The 16,608-nt window shown below is 42.8% G+C and overlaps 3 protein-coding genes across 6 annotated transcripts in view; 1 reads left to right on the top strand and 2 right to left on the bottom strand.

Moving 5' to 3' along the window:
- Positions 1-36: 36 nt before the first annotated feature.
- On the bottom strand, positions 37-2,915 carry polr3g (polymerase (RNA) III (DNA directed) polypeptide G). Its single transcript, XM_028415198.1, has 8 exons — positions 2,652-2,915; positions 2,339-2,473; positions 1,300-1,429; positions 899-964; positions 757-816; positions 608-675; positions 336-455; positions 37-233 (listed from the first exon to the last, which is right to left on the bottom strand). Exons 2-8 carry the CDS (start codon positions 2,447-2,449, stop codon positions 144-146), a joined length of 645 nt encoding a protein of 214 aa, XP_028270999.1. The 5' UTR covers positions 2,450-2,473; positions 2,652-2,915; the 3' UTR covers positions 37-143.
- A 122-nt stretch (positions 2,916-3,037) lies between these two features.
- Positions 3,038-5,787, top strand: mblac2 (metallo-beta-lactamase domain containing 2). Its single transcript, XM_028414633.1, has 3 exons — positions 3,038-3,611; positions 4,638-4,852; positions 5,031-5,787. Exons 1-3 carry the CDS (start codon positions 3,170-3,172, stop codon positions 5,202-5,204), a joined length of 831 nt encoding a protein of 276 aa, XP_028270434.1. The 5' UTR covers positions 3,038-3,169; the 3' UTR covers positions 5,205-5,787.
- Positions 5,788-6,142: 355 nt separating this feature from the next.
- The window catches only part of rtkna (rhotekin a), a 47,366-nt gene continuing 36,900 nt past the window's right edge, over positions 6,143-16,608 (bottom strand). For 3 of the 4 annotated variants that reach the window (XM_028414846.1, XM_028414847.1, XM_028414848.1), the window contains exons 2-11: positions 14,587-14,848; positions 13,908-13,961; positions 12,216-12,333; positions 11,781-12,005; positions 11,597-11,691; positions 10,921-11,027; positions 10,615-10,746; positions 9,572-9,737; positions 9,349-9,453; positions 6,143-8,488 (exon numbers count right to left, since the gene is read on the bottom strand). In XM_028414846.1, coding sequence (XP_028270647.1) covers positions 7,770-8,488; positions 9,349-9,453; positions 9,572-9,737; positions 10,615-10,746; positions 10,921-11,027; positions 11,597-11,691; positions 11,781-12,005; positions 12,216-12,333; positions 13,908-13,961; positions 14,587-14,848 — 1,983 coding nt within the window. In that variant the 3' untranslated portion in view covers positions 6,143-7,769. Of the gene's footprint in view, positions 8,489-8,512; positions 8,844-9,348; positions 9,454-9,571; positions 9,738-10,614; positions 10,747-10,920; positions 11,028-11,596; positions 11,692-11,780; positions 12,006-12,215; positions 12,334-13,907; positions 13,962-14,586; positions 14,849-16,608 lie in introns of those variants that run through there. The other variant, XM_028414850.1, reaches the window with a different exon arrangement.

The raw sequence follows: 16,608 nt of genomic DNA, 5'->3' as shown, positions 1-16,608 counted from the left end.
ATCCATGAAAGAAAATGCTACCTTCAGACTATGATCATTGTCACACAACACAAAAGCACCACTCTGCAAAACAACTTTTTGACCGCTGTACAACATTTAACCAATGTAAAGACTTACATGCTGTGAATGCATGCTTGCTTGTTTCAGTATGTTGCTTCACCATCCATATTATCATCGCTGTCTGCAGCGAAATCTTCCCCATTGTCAAAGTAGCTTTCAATGTAGTCATTATCCTGTAAAGAAATATAGAAAACATTAGTAAAGTATGTTAATTTTAAAATAAAATTGTATAAACAAAAATAGAGCAGCTTCTTTAGTAACATTTGTAATCAAACCTCTTCAATATCCTCTTCCTCAAAATCTTCTGCTTCCACTTCATCCTCCCCATCCTCTTCCCCTGTTTTTTTCTTTTCAGTTTCATCATCTGATTTTTCATTGTCTTTCTTTGCCAGTTCCTGACACATTAACATTATGTGTAAAACATCTGACATAGCTTAAGAAGCCAATATACATCATCGGGTATACAAAAAACATGGGGACAACATTGTAACAGTGCATGCGATTATCAATAGGTAAACATAGAACAAACAAGTGAAAAGAAGCTTACATCTAATTTAGTTAGGACGTCCGCTGCATCTTTGCATGCTATCTTCACTGTTTTTTTCTTTGTGCCTGCTGCATTGAAATACTGACTTTATTTCTCCAGTCATAGAATGAAATTCCTTTACATTAATGTAGATAATGGATTTAAAATACCTGTTTTTGCACGAGATTGCTTCTTTTTTGGCATCAGTTCTCTAGGAAAGAGTTTCCAGTCTAAAATATCAAGAATAGTATTTACATTATCTTTTTTTCTGCAGTTAACTAAAGTTAAGTAAAGTAAAATGTATAAAGGTACCTGGAGTCCACTCTTCATCCTCAGTCTGGCTTTGCTTCAGGTATCTCTCAGTGTACCTCTCCACTTCTGTTTTAATTGAAACATGAACAAATTCTGCCATTGAGTGCTTTTGATCTATCATGTTCTTAACCATTTGTAATTACTTTCACACTGCACTGTAAATACAGCATATGACAATATTTAAGACATTCCATAGAGTAAAAATATAGACCATCATTAAACACACTTTGAAATATACCAAACAGATTATATTAAAACTAGATCAGACAGGGACTGTAACTCAATATTCTGCCATAAATCTGCCTCTCTCCTCCTCCTAGATAGGACCCTGATTAACTGTCTCACCTCCTAAAAGCTGCATTATCTTCACTGTCAGGTTTCTAATGTGTTACTCTCCTCACCCGATTTATTGGACTGAAGCTTGATGTTGTGTGGCAGCCGTTGCATTGTTCCCCTCATCTCCTGTTTTAAGGCCAGCATGTAGTCCTCGTCCTCACTGGCTTTAAGTGGGACAGGTTTAAAGTCTGTGCTCTGCAGAGGGATGGGTAATGTGATGGAGATCAGGACATGTAACAGACTACAAGTGAAGAGCACAGTTATTTTGGAACGAAACAATCATCTCTTCCAACAGAGGCAAAGAATAGATTAGATGATTTTAGCTACAAGCCCGAAAGTGTTATTTATGAGTAGACATTGTTCACAGCTATTTTACTTAGCTAAAAATAATTCATTTACATACGACAGGTTTTATTGGATAGAGACAATCACAAGTCAACAACAGATGCACAATGCATGTGATGCAAATGCAAAAGACAGATTGCACATTAATTTTAGTGTTGCAGCAGGTTAATTGTAAATGTAATAAACCTACAGCTATAATCAAGATTATTTTTTTTAAAATGATGTACCTCCTGTTTTCTGTTTCTTAGGACATCAGAACTAAAATCAAACAAAATGAAAAAATAAAGTGGCTACAACAGTAAGTTTGCCACATTTAGCTCCAAACAACAATTCAAAGTGTGTGCCTTTTATAAAACCATGTTTGACATCTACTTATTAGTGACTTTAGTATTTATGTTTTCAAATTTTGCTTTAAATCTGGTAAAAAAAAAAGAAGAAGAAAAAAAAGGAAATAATTTCTTTCAGCTTGGCATCCAGAGCTAAATGTTACTAAATGTTACTGGTTACTGCTGGTATGCACCACTACAAGCTGTTTAGAAACTGCACACATGGCCAAATCCCTTCCTCCCTTGTTGCAAGCTGTTATGGTCAAGAACAAACAATGGCAAACCAGCCTATACTAGTGCAGTCAGAATTCTTCCATCTCCGGGTTTCGTACATTTTGATGTTTAGTAGGTGAAGTTATTGTCATGAAATGTGATATGTTCTATACAATGTCACCGTGGGATCTTTGTGTGTGTGTGAGAGTGGGGTACTTACTGGAAACAGCGGGCTGGGCCCCACCCTGGCTTCTGGCATGCTGCCCCTGCCGATGCCTAGGGCCTCGATGTTGAAGGTAAAAGCGCCCACTCCACGGCCTCTGCCTGCCATGATTGCAGGAGGCTGTGTGTGTACCTGCAACACAGAGTCCACATGTCTCCATTCAGCACCACTCTGAAACACGTGCTGATACAAGTTAATGTGCGCCAGCTTCCACCGCCTTTACTATGACTTTGCATTGTGTAGTGTTAACCCGTGTTGAAGCGTTGCATCAGAGACGCCTTCACAAACACAGCAAAGCTAGAATACTCACTAGATGACTGCTAGGAAACTGCTCTTAAAACTCTTGTCTACTTCAGGGCTACACAACAACATTTAGCCCTCCCTGATTGTCCGTGTTTTCACTTGTCGACTCTGTTTAGCCTTAACATTTAGCTAATTAGCTTTATCTGTCTTTTAGCACACAAACTCCTAAAATCACATCTAAACCCAGTGGATTTGTATGGCTTTGCTAACACCGGCTTAGAAACCTGTGTGCAACCATTCACCATACTCAGCATGCGTAAATGTGGCTTTAACTAGCCCCTCCCCGTGTGACGTAAGATAAGGCGTCTCTTATTTATGACCAATAGTAGCTCAGCCAGTGATTCCGTCATCGATCCTGTTGCCCAAAGAGCACACTCTCCTCCTACAAGGGTGTGTCGGCGGCCACCATAGCATAACCCCAATGAAAACACATCACCTCTAGCTAAAAGGCTAACAGCTCACCGCAAAAATTACCTGACAGCGCACATCCCGCTGAAGCTGACCTCGACGAGTGCATGAATTGGGATGTCTGCAGCCGACTGGTACGCTCACAAATCGCTCGGAGACGGACTCTTCTGGATCCAGGAGCGTTTCTACCAGTCGGATAACCGGGCCAACATCTGGCTACTGCGCGGCACCCATCAGGACGTGGTGATAGACACCGGTTTGGGCTTGAGGAGCTTACCTGAGTACATCGACGCCAAGGGGCTGCTCGGAAAAGACCCACAGAGGAAGAACCCGCTACTAGCCATCGCCACCCACGCCCACTTCGACCACTCGGGCGGTCTGCATCAGTTCCAACAGGTGGGCGTCCACAGCGCAGAGGTCGATGCCCTGGCTAACGGAGACAACTTCGAGACGGTCACCTGGCTCAGCGACAGGGAGATAGCCGAGGCGCCCAGTCCAGGATGGAGGGCAAGGCACTACAAAGTCAAGGCTGTGCAGCCTACACACATCCTGCAGGAGGGTAGGTGTGAGCGGCAGCCTTTGCAGACGTTTTACATGGTCGGGAATGTGTGATCAAAGACCTGGACTTAAAATGGACCAGCAGTATTTTCGATACTGTCATTTGGTGCACGTTGTACGCCATGCAGAGTCATTTCCGTCCTCCCGGGAGGACTTACCGCACCATGAATTTGGCAGAGGACCAAGAACGACACAATAGCTAAATGCACACAAACACACCTCCTAGTATAGAAAATAATGCATATAATGTATCTATCATAGTACAAAATATGAAGTGAGGGGCAATGCCTGTTGGTGTGTTTTATTACATAACATGCAAAGAGTGTAGAGATGCCCACCCTAACAAAAAGTACATCAATAATCTGAGAGAATATTTGACCATTTGCAGAGCTGGTCTATTTTAAGCCATGACTGATGACTTTGTGATGGATTTTGTTACTTAAACGAAAGAAAATACAGACTCTGTGCAGTTATGGAAAGCTTCCCACAGGCACCACACTGCCTCCGTTAGATAAATCATCCTCTAGTGGAGTATTGCCCTGTTTCATATACATGTAACTGTGGATAGATGAAAATCAGGACTATGTAGAATAATCATAAACTTCATCCAGAGCAATTTGGGCAAATACTTTGAAAGCATGCATCACTACAGTGAATATTTGCTGCACAAATCTTTTGTCACAGATATCACACAGTTACAGTTGGGCCAATCAACTTTGGGTGTTAGTGAGGTCCAGAAATGAATCTGTTAGCTTCTATTGTATACATGTGGAGTGTGATTTCTGCTCTGTCAGTCAATACACTGACTTGTTGTGCTGTGTCAGAGTCACTGCTGCAGTGCAGTTGCAATATCTGGTGGCTTAGTTACCCTTTCGTCACAGTGTGCGACACCTGAACTGAGCCAAATTGGTGACATGCTGATTCGGCACAACATGCTGACATGAGATGAAGTATAGGAAACTGTTGCAAACAGCCCTAAAGTTACACTGTATATAATCTCACTCTTCCTTTCTCTCTCTCTCTCTAGGCGATGTCATCAACTTAGGCGACAGACAGCTGACGGTGCTCCACATGCCCGGTCACTCCCGTGGAAGCATTTGCCTCCATGACCGTGACAATAAGATGCTTTTCAGTGGAGATGTGGTGTATGATGGTGCCATGATTGACTGGCTGCCCTACAGCCGCGTCAGTGACTACATCAGCAGCTGTGAGCGTCTAGTGGGGCTGGTGGACAGTGAACAGGTAACGCATAAAACACACAGTAGACTCACCCATTGATCCACTTTTTGTTTCAGATTCATTGATCTATAACACATTGCACCTTTAGTTATGAGGATTGGCATAGACTTAGAAATGCTGCACAAACGGAATGTGTCATTTATCATTATGAAATATTGATATTATAAAATACATAACACAGGTGGACCAAGTACTCCCAGGGCACTACAACACTTTCGGTGCAAAGCGGCTCCACCGCATTGCTTCCACATATATCAGCAGAGCTGGAACATGCCCTGCGAAGTTCTCTACATTTGCTTGGCGCACCCTGGCTGGGGCGGCGCTGCGGGCCTTCAACCCGCGGAGTGCCTGCTGATGAGAGGGGACCATGGAGCTGGAGGAAGAGGAAGAAGCACAAGTGCACAAAGAAAAAGGTTTTAGTTTACAAGACTAAAATGGTGAGGATAAGAAGGCCTTCTTTTATTTGTTACTTGATGTATGGCTGGTCATTTACTTATGTAATCCACCAGAAATCGTATAATTGCCAAACTTTATGAAACATGCAACTATTGGGTTACATAAGGCAATAATCAGCATTAAATGAAGCATAAAATATAAAATATTTACTGGTGTTATTCTGTTATATACCGATGGATATGTACTGCATATGTTTATCTCTGTATGATTAGATGTATGATTTTATACTTTAAGCTGATGTGAAATTACAATAGCACAACAATGGTACAACTCTGCACTACAAACATAACACATGGAGCTTCGGGTTCTCCTCTGAGACATATGAAATGGAGTCAGTATGGCCAATAGCATTTCTCTATGCATACGACAATGCTCAGTGTCAACTACCTCCTATGTTTGTATTAATGCTTTGTACTATTGGCTAATCTATGGCTTTGCTATATGACAACACTGACAATAAAAGTCTCTGTTTTACCTGCTGATCTGGACTCCTCTATGGCACAGACTGCTGCAGGTTGTGGATTGCTTTACAGAAGAGTGGATCTCCACTGGGATTTGCTCTAGGAGAGAGAAAGAAGCAGAACAGCACAGGATGGAATATGATCCATCACATGTTCAAAGTACTTAATGTAATCTGATGAACAGCAGTATGTCTATAGTCTCAGACTTCTGCTGCAGAGAATATCTTGTATCTTTATACCTAGTAGAACGTAAAATATATGTAAAATATAAGATTTATCATTCTAGAATGTTTTAATCCACATCTAAAATATTTGTACTGAATAGATTTTTTTTAGACAACACAGATGCAGATGTGAAAAAAGAAATGAGGCACAGTTAAATTTGATAAACCATTTATTATAATTAATGTTATATTATTTAAACATATTTCCACATTTCTCGTTTCATGTTCGCCATCCAGGGTGGCGTACATGCAGAACCAAGAGCCTGCTAACGTGGGAAAACTCTTGCAAGGTTTTTTTTGAACATTAAATGTTACCTAACGGTTAAAGATCTGCACATCATATTGTTAGCATAATGATAATCAGATATCAATATAGCTGCATTTGTAACAAAATCAATAACAAAAGACAAAGGAGAGGAGGTTTACTTGTTAACTTATAAAAATCAATTTACAGTAACAAATGTTGTCTTTTGAGCATTTGACAGTAAAAATGGTTGTTAAGTTGAAAAATGGAGCTCTGAGTCCCGAGAGGGGGAATTGCTTACAAAGTCCACAACAAACAACAGAGACGGAAAAAAGGCTTTACTGCACCGACTCTCATATAAGATTTGATTCCACTGTAAGCTGTCTAACTGACAACCACTAACATAATTAGGAAACAGGTGGCAGTGTAAACAAATCGTTTTATAGTCAAATTGGAAGCTAATGTTAGAGTAGAATAGTCAAATTTCATATTTCATATTTTCACTATATAATGAGAACCTACAATACTGCAGAGGGCAGTGTGGTAGAATATTTGAGTATGGCTTGGGTTTTTTCAATATCACGTTAACATCAGTTTGAGTATCTATAACCCGGTTTTGATTGCAGTCTGTCACTCGTGTGCAGATGAATGTGTAAAAGTAAAGACCAGAGCATACGTTTTTTTACCCTGAAGAAATCACAGTCATAACCAGTACAGTAAGTATGAGCACTTGCATTAGGCTAAGCTTTCACCAGATTCATTGTTGAAATGATCTCAAGTAGTTAAACATTTGAACAGTAAGTCAAGTCATGCATAAAAACAAAATGGTGCATAGTCGTTTCAGCGAGAGACCCACAAAGATGGTTGTGGTGTGTGAATAATTAGGTAAGTACACTGACGCAGGTATCACAGTACAGGCAACAAACAACGACTCTTCCCTCTACACTGAACATTTGAAATTTCTGGACTGATGCATGTTCATTTTTTTGCCTCATGCTGACAGGCCTCCTCAGCATAAACACTGCTAACCTTTATAACAGGGATCCAGTCAAAACACGGCTAGTGCGCTAACAGAGATGATTGCAGGGTGGCAGACGCAGAACACTAAATAAAACCTGTTCCAGTTTCAAAATTAGATTTTTAAAGATGGAGACTAGTGTGGCAGGTATCCAAGCAAGTCCTTAGCATCACCTTGTCCCAAGCAGCATTACCTTTATATCTAAAAGCAAGTAGAGTACCTCCCATGTAGTTTTGGACAGTCTTCAAAATTCTGGTAACCCAGCAACTCACACAGACTCCTGCAGTGATTGTCACCTGTCTTTTGTGTTAGAGGACATTCCAGTTTTCCCCAGGAGGGTCTTTTCCACAATCCAACCTCCACTAGGAGGCAGGCAAGAGTCATTCCTCCTCAGGGCTGTGCATGTGGCTTAGCAGACTGCCTGAGTTTAGTTCACATGTATGAAGCCAGTTAAACCACAGTTTAATGAGCACTGTAGCCTGTAGGCATTAACAAAATGTCTTGTCAAGACACAAGTTCACACCTGACTTTGAAGCCAGTTGCGAGGATCGAGTCTGGCCCGGAGGTTCCTGAGGCTGCGGCGAGCTGGGGACGGCCTCGAGAAGGGGATTCCCTCAGACGATTCAGGGCTGTGGCTGCCCTCACTGTTGCTGGAGCTGCTGCTGGACGTGGAGCTGGAGCAGGAGAGCGTGGTCTGTGTGCTGCGCTGTGACAGAGGCGAACGAGAGGAGATAGGCAAAGGAGCAAGCAACGACGAGGAAGGCTGGCAAGAGCACTGGAAGGTCCCTCCTCCTCCTCCGCCGTACCCTCTTCCTCGAAGGGTGCTGAGTTTCGCATCCAGCGAAAGTGTGCGTGGCCTCAGGCGGGAGGGGGAAGATGACAAGAGAGAGAAGTTTGAGGAAGGTTCAGGCCAGATGTGGTGGTGAGAGCAGGGACTGGTGCTACAATGACTGTCACTGTCTGAAGTCAGACTCGTGTCAGAGGACAGCACACCCAGCTGAGGGCAGCGGTGAGGGCTCACAGGGCTCCGGGGTAGGCGATGAGGGGTGCAGGGGCTGTGACCAGACAGGCGAGAAGTACAGTGACGAGGGCGGCCAGCGCCTTTGGTGCTGTTCTCCTCAAACACAGACATCCAGGTGGGAGAAGTGCCCAAATGACTGCGGAGCTCCAGCTCCTGCATCCTCCGAGCCAGGATGTCTGACACCGTGCTGCTGAGGTCATCAGATGACTCAATAACTGCAGGAGAATAGCAGCAAAAGTCATTATTATACCACGGTAGATAACGCCTGAACTTTGAACAGAAACTGTGAAATAGCATTGTTAAATTGTATCCTTGAGTTCAGCAAGAGAAAAAGAGTTGCAGAGGCAAGATTTGTTTTTAAATTGCCACCCCAGGAGCCCTTGTTAAAGCAGATCCTAAAATTATATCATGCTATCTTCTTATGACATTCACCACAACATCCTTTCTATGGAGCCCTTCTCCTGTTACTTCACCTGTCGTTGTAATAGGACGAGAGCAGAGCACGAATCTCAGCAGACACAGCGTTATCCTGCAGCAGAAGACCCTCACACGAGGGTGCGGCTAGAGGGGCTGCCAGAGGGGTGGGGGTTAGGAAAACCAGCAGGAGAAATGGAAAGGAGAAGGTGTGCAACAGATGGAGGTGTTTTGATGGCCAGGACAGAAATCAAAATGGGTTGGTGTATGTATTTTAGAAAAATCAATGTTAAAAGAATAATGAGAGAACAAAAAAGGTGGGAAAAATGTCATGGATTTTAAGGAAGAAATAAAAAAAGGAAAGAAAATATGCCAAGGATTCAGGGGACACAGGGAAAATCAGGGACAGAGAAACAGAAGACAGAGTGAGTCAGCAAGTCAGAGATAAGACCCGTTCTTTCCACACTACAGAGAAGTAAAGCAGAGTGTGAGTGTGAGATTATCAGAGAGGAAAATGTAATTGTGACAGCCTCTTTCATGCCTGTGCACCTGAGGAATTAAAAGCAGTCACATGCAATGCAAACACAGCGCTTTCTCTCCCTGCTTTGTTTCGTCCTTTAGATTGAATGTTCTCAGCAGCATATTCAGGGAGAGGTCTTACCCATTTCGTGGTACAGAGAGCCTTGTTTTGGTGTGACAGGAGCCGGTTTCCTTGGCGACGGAAGTTCAATTTTCATTAAGTCGTCACAGCACTGCTTCCATTGACCTGAACACAGGAGATAAAATGAAGACCACTGTGCTGTATGCTGACTCAAGCACCTTTTTAACATATATGTCTGCATACACTGGGTGTAAATCACACATATAACAGATCGAACACATACTCATATCATAAAAATGTTGCCAGAAGGCCTCCATCCAGCGGTGTGTGTCCTCACGGCTGTCTGTGGTCAGAGTGTGTGTGACCTCTTCTCCTCCATACTGGTTACTGATACAGATATTCTGAACTTTACTGTGAGGGTCTTTCTCTGATGCACGTATTCTGGTCTCCTAAAACACAAGATCAAAAAAGAAATACAATCAACTGCCACCAAATGATTAGTGGAGAAATGTAAACCAGCACTTCTGAATGAACAAAATTATGTGCTGCAACAAGTGATCACTACAATAATTGTAATTATACATCCCCAAAGAAAATGAGCCCTCATTAATAAAGCCACCAATTAGCTTTCTTCCAAACCATTTCCCTTCAGCAATTATGCAACAAAAGGAGCAGACTCCCAATTCCCACCTCCACACTGTCGCTCACATGTGTCCAAGTCTGCTTCTAACCACTAGATGGCAGTGTTGATCCATTCAGCCATTTGTCACACAGTCAGGGAGACAGCTGACTAACTAGATCATACTGTACAGAACTGATCTAACCGAGTTGGCTTTAGGTCAGCTGTGTGCTGAGGGTCAGAGGCCACAAAAGACTGAATGAGTCACCATGGAAAGAATGAGAATCCCCAACAGGCATCAACCCTCAGACACAGACACAGGAAATAAGATGATTGAGAACCTGACTGGCAGTGCAACTGGAAAAATGAAAGGATGAGAAAAATATGATTCCTGATTGGACAGAGTTGACCGACGTGTCTCACAAAAGCTCATGAAGACACAGAGGAGATTTATTTTTGGAATCTTTAGTGTTTTACTTCTGACCTCCAAGAGCTAAGTACCTTGCTCAAGGCCAAGACGAGAGAAGAGTTTCTTATTTACTTTTTAGGCTCCCTCTACCAGTTGGCAGCAATCCACAAACCTGGTTCAACATCTTTTCTGCCAATGCCTCAGGTGCAACCAAAAATACACAACTATGACTTTTGTGAGGCTGGATCATCCACAAACAGAGATTTTTATTCCACCTCCATTCTCTTAATATGCTGACCTTGTTGATGCCAATGGTGAATGCCGGCTCGATGTTAGCTTCCACGTCTTCTTGCCGGTGGTAGCAAAACAGGCTTGTTCCTTTTAGAACGGCGTACACATTCGACCAACTCTGAAGGTCACCTCCACACTGCTGTGAGGTAAAGGAAAAGTGGGATAAAAGAAACACAAAGAAACAACAAGAGAAGGAGAGAAGGGATGTGGGAGGATAAAAAATATAAATAAATATCAGGACAAAATCCAAAAACCTGTTAAATCCTTAGAGGATCAGTTCACATCAGTGCAGTGTGCACACCTGCCAACTTACCTTAACTTTCAAACATCCACTCATCATCTGTTGGGTCATACAGTGAGGCTGAGCTGCAAGGCGGCAACACATACTGCCATAGAGCGGCAACCAGTACGAACACTCTTCTGCAGGGACAGAGGAGATGGATGGGGAGAAAAAATAAACACTATGAATAAATCAAAATATACCCGCATGACATTCAAAAGCCTCGTCTGCATCCACAAACGCACAGGCACACACACTTCATCCCCACGTCACACTGCCCTCCTGCAAACACACCAAACAAAGCACTTGGGTGTGAAAGAGTGGCAGCTGCAGGGACTGTCATGAAGTACGGCAATGAAACTTTACAGCAGGCTGAAGGGCCAATGAATAAAACACTAGGGGCCTGTCTGTCTGAGGGTCTGGGCCCTTGTTAGCCCACATCATTACAGATTTACACAGCAGTCACCTCACTAGCACAGCTTTTATTGCTGTGACCTTGACAATGGCTGTCTGTCACAGAAAATGGGGGAGACGGAGAGGGGAGGAGGGGGAAGAGGAGGAGGCCTGGTTTAAAGGAAATTATTAGAATGCAAGGCGAAGACATGAGACACTGATGGGTGGGAAAGGGACAGAAAATAGACAGATGGCTGATGTGGCAGAGGAAACAGAAAGATGTTGAGGGCACAGACTGATGGAGGCTGCTACTCACCGTTGCCTGATATGGTGAGGTCGTGCGTACGGAAGCTGTCCTGGACATGTGACAGCGACACAGTGGTGTGAGCTAAGAGGTGGTACTTAGGGCCCCTGGTCAACACACAAGAAAGAAGTGAGTATGAGTATGCATGATAATATGCAGCCTGCGCAATACCTCTTTATTTAGTCTACACACTTACGCTACAGAGGGAACTGGCAGCAGGAGAGGGGCTGCACCTCCATTGCTCACAGGGCTACATGGCCCAGGCTCCATGGCCGCCCGGAGCTTCTTCCCAGCTGATCGCCCGAGTGAGGAGCTCAGTTTGCTGGCTAGCTTCCTTGGTGTGCTCCCTGCAGAGTAGTCATCCTCTGAGCAGCAGCTATACAGCTCAACACGCAGTTCGAAACCTGGACTGGCTTCATTACTACAAAAAAAAAACACACACAGGATCACATTTTCAACCTATTATTTCGTCTAATGACATTCTACTATTTGCGTACCCACAGAGTCTCTAAAGTCAATCTGAAGTATATTTCAGGGGGATCTCCAATAGGATACTCTGGTTTACTTAGCATAATAATTTAGTCTACTATATTATTAATGACATGTTTTAACTTTGTGACAGAAGACTTACAACACAATGGTGTTGTCGAAGCAAATATCAGTGAGCGTTCGGTCCACGATCACCATGTCTGTATCAAAGATCTCTCCTCCAAGCTGCAGCAGGCAGAACACAGCGCACCGGTGAAGCTCTAAAATGTGGAGGGAAGAGAAGAAAATCTATGAAATACCACATTTTATGAGACGTCTCAAGAGCTTTCATTCAGTTGCATCACTTGAAAACTCGTTTTCAGCTCCAAAACAGCATCACTTGCAACCGTGAAGTAAGAAAGTGTTGAAGCCAGAGGCTAGACGGGGCACATGAAGCTTGAAAGAAGATCAGCTCCTTCACCTGGCTGACAACCGCTTGCTCTGTTGTTAGTTCCAGTTCATTCCAGTTCAATGGCCAGCTCTGCTAACAATCTCTACGAAGGAGTTTTGCTGCTACTAAAGCAATATTTAATGTTGTGGTCAGGGGAAAGCTGCAACTCCTGCCTTCTGTGCTCATTGCAAATAAACAAAGAATACACATTATTCATAAAGAGACTAATATACACTGATACTATTGGGGAGTTTTGGGTAAGTCCCTGTGCAGCATGTGTATGAAGCAGCATCTTGAAGCATCTCTGTTTCTCTTCTGAATTCAAATTCATATTTTTCCACATAAAAATTCAAGGTTACAACTGACAATGGCATGCTCTCTTGCTGCTTATATGCTTCCCGGTCTATGGCACATACACACATATACTTATTATTCCAAGTATGAACTCAACACGCTTGGCTAAAACAAAGTGAGAAAAGGGACATACTCTACTCCTCCTTACCTCCGGGGCTCAGTTTATGCCTCGCATGCTTAATGACCTTGACTAACAGCCTCATTAAGCTTTGTTAAGAGTCTACTACCTGTCTCTAGAGTTCATTTACATGCACAGGTCATGCAGATTAATTCCATTTTAAGCTGCCAGGGGAGAGACTGAGCACTGAGACTATTATAGTGGCTGCATGGGGGTTAACCCACATTGACTTTATCAAGAGGAGGTGGGGTGGAAAATAGTCAATAAAATAAAATGACTGCTGTTATATTTTCCGAGCGCCACTAAATTCCGAAAAGACATTAAAATATGACCTGATTCACAGAAGGATGCTCCGGGTTATAGATACTTAAGTGGCTTAAATGCGCAACAGATTACATTTGTTTTCCCTTAAAGTATTCCCTGCCCTACTAATAATGACCCAGTTCAGTGCCTGAATGCTTCTCAGTGCCAGCAAGACAGACACTAGGTCAGATTGTGCTGCCAGGAGTTTCTCGTGTCCTGTAAAACACAGAGATAAATAGTAAAGCTGCAAGAGATTGTAGCGATCAGCTCCAGACGTTGCAGAAGTAGAAAAATGAAATACTCCATGGTCTGCCTCCACAGTTCAGCGGGAGTCTTCTAGGCCAACATATTTTTTGAAATATGAATCAACAAATCCTCATCAGTGTTTCACCCTGAGGCTTGGGACAAAAGGTGATGTCTGCAGTCACGAGGAATTCCACACCCACTCCTGTGATTCCAAAAACCTTTCACACACAAACTCATTCGGCCACTTTGTAATTCATTTGATTTCACAACTGTGTGAATCCACAGGCCACCTCCCTCAGAAGCTTATCATTAATAAATCCTACAGATATGAATCATTCATAAGCCGAAATGAATTCCTTCACACACAGAGGTGGCCTCCTCACCTCCTTTGTTCTTGAAGTACTCTGTATCTTTCCACATGAGAGGGATTCGGAGATCTGTAATGACAACAGACAGGGGATTAGACCACAAAAATGTTAATCACCCTCACTGATACACAGTACATTTGTGTGTCTGTGTGTTTGTCTACTTGCCCACACTGGCTAAAGTATCCACAGCTTATTACTGACTGTGCGTCTTGTCTCTGTGTGTAGCACACTCTCCAGCTGGGTACCAGACACACAGCGGTGCCCCAGTGAACCTCCCCACCCACAAACACACACATGCACTACCTTTCTTACGGGTCATTAATATTCCTTTCTTCACCTTTAATGTGCTTTAAAACCAAATACAATATCAATAAATTTTTACTCCTATTGTCTGGCTCCCTGAAGTTAATTATATCTCTGCAGTGAGCAGGGCAGTGATGTTCTTCACGGTTAGTAAAAAGAGAAGGAGACGCCCCCTCCGAGAGCCAGACAAGAGCAGCTCTGTGTTTAGTTATGAGATTGAAATGATGTAAGCTTTCTTTTTAGTCCCTCTTTTTGTTGCATATTAAGTCTTTTAAAACACATTTACATTAATATTCAAAAGACAATATGCTGTGTAGTTGATATGAAGGGCTGACAATGGCCACATCACAGATTTATAAGTATAACACAGTTTATAATAGTTGTTACTTACCTGAGATAGCCACTTTTCCTTTACAAGGCAGTCTGTCGTCCATAGGCCCTGCATCTGACGACCTGCGCGTGACCTTCTGCATGACCTGAGCTTCCTTCATCCTCTGCAGCTCCGACATGTAAGCCATGATGCGAGTGCTGCATGTCTGCAGGCTCTTCGCCGCCTCCAAAGCCTGGTCTCTCTGGGAGCAGGCAGCCAACAGTTTGCAGGCTCCGTCGCGCATCCTGATCTCATGGTCAATCTTCTTCTGAATGTCACTATCCTGCAAGGGCAAAAGGTGGTGGAGAGAGGGCAGTGTGAGCACCATGAGGCTAAATGATGGATAATGATACATCTGAAGAAGGAAGAACAGATAGAGATGGAAAGAAGTCTATACAGTGGATTACAGGCTTCTTCTGGGTGCATTAGAGAGGTGTGTCTCTGAAAGCCTTCTGTGCTCACTGGTGTGTGTATGTGTACGCCTGGCCTTTTGCCCTCGCAGCTGATGAGCCCACAACCCTGCTGTGCAGACACGTAATGTTGAATCATTTAGTGCAAACTTACTTATTCACCACACACACACAGTGGGAGCAGAAGATTTAAGGTTTGAGAATAAAGAATGAATCTGTCAAACACTGAACCCTTGCAGAACAAATGAGAAGCCCCAGACACACAAACGTACACACATACACGCACTTAGTGATTTCTCACTTATGGTCCTTTTCTCAAATAGATTTCTCAAACATATTGCAATATTATTATACAAAAATAATAATATTAGAGTGAAGTATCTGGGGGCAAGAGAGCTGTGTGGTTTTTGAGGATAATATGTGGACCCATGCACACGTTTTCACAAACACACAATGATGGTGCCTCAGTCCTCAAGACTGTCAGGCTCTAGTGATGCTGTCCAGAGTTTAAAACATCTCAGAATCTGCACTTCACACTGTCAGCAGTGCAGGACAGCTGTATCTATTACTGCATCCATGAACATAAACAGGAGACGTGTGGAATCCAAACGTAGACCAAGCAAAAGCAAATATGTATTAACCTTAAGTGTCAGTGCTGGCCTTCTTTTAAACCTGAGGCACCCTTGAGTTGTACATTTTGCACATAAATGGCTTCAATCTGGTGAGTGCAGATCATTTAGGAGCTGGTTACATAAATAATTCTATATCAGTATGTGCTTATTATAACTGAATGAACAAATATCGTGCACATCTGTCTAGCTGCTGTACCTGCCTGCTTCTCTTCAGCAATACATTAACATCACTCTCCTCACAAAATAATCTCTAATGCTCCCGTTGGCCTTCTTTTCCTGGCCCTCTTTCTTCCTGATAAATGCACGTTACCCTCCTTTACTTTAGATATTTCTCATTTATCTCTCCCCCTCTCTGTCTGATTCTTATGAATTTTTCATTCTTTTCATTTAAGCTTTTATACATTCAGCACTCTTTTTATTCCATCGCCTCTCTCACCATCTATCCGTTCCACTTCACTGTCCTTAATCAGCCTTTCTTCTTCCCCATACTTTCTTTCTTCTTTCTACCTGTCTGTGTCTGAGCATGAGTCACTTTGTTAAACAGAAGGAGAAAGGAATAAATGGTATTTCAACATAAAAGTCCATATTTGGACACAGATTCTGGCTTGGACAGAGTGCACTGCAAAATGAGGTTTTCCCATAATTCCTAAATAACCACTGTATTGGGAAAAAAACCTCACTTAGTTTTTTCAGGATACAACCACATTGTTTCTGAGTGAAAGTAACACTAACAGCTGTAAATCACACACACATGGATCCAACTACTCAGTCACTAAAGCAGACCACCAACCATTAAAACCTTGTCAGTAATAGTCTGACAAGCACTTCAACAACAACTGACAAAGGAAGGAGGTGATTTCTCACTCAGCACGACCGAGTCATATTATGATGAACATAATGATCAGTTTAAAGTCATGTACAAGCTACAGTGTGGCTGTTTAACACAATGCACAAGTAAAACCACCTTCAAATAAACACTGACTGAAAAGAAATTACAGTAG

This window comes from Parambassis ranga, chromosome 9 (assembly GCF_900634625.1).
Source record: "Parambassis ranga chromosome 9, fParRan2.1, whole genome shotgun sequence".
Lineage (NCBI taxonomy): Eukaryota > Metazoa > Chordata > Actinopteri > Ambassidae > Parambassis > Parambassis ranga.
Note: the sequence above shows the minus strand (reverse complement) of the source record. Positions and strands in the feature narration are given on the sequence as shown.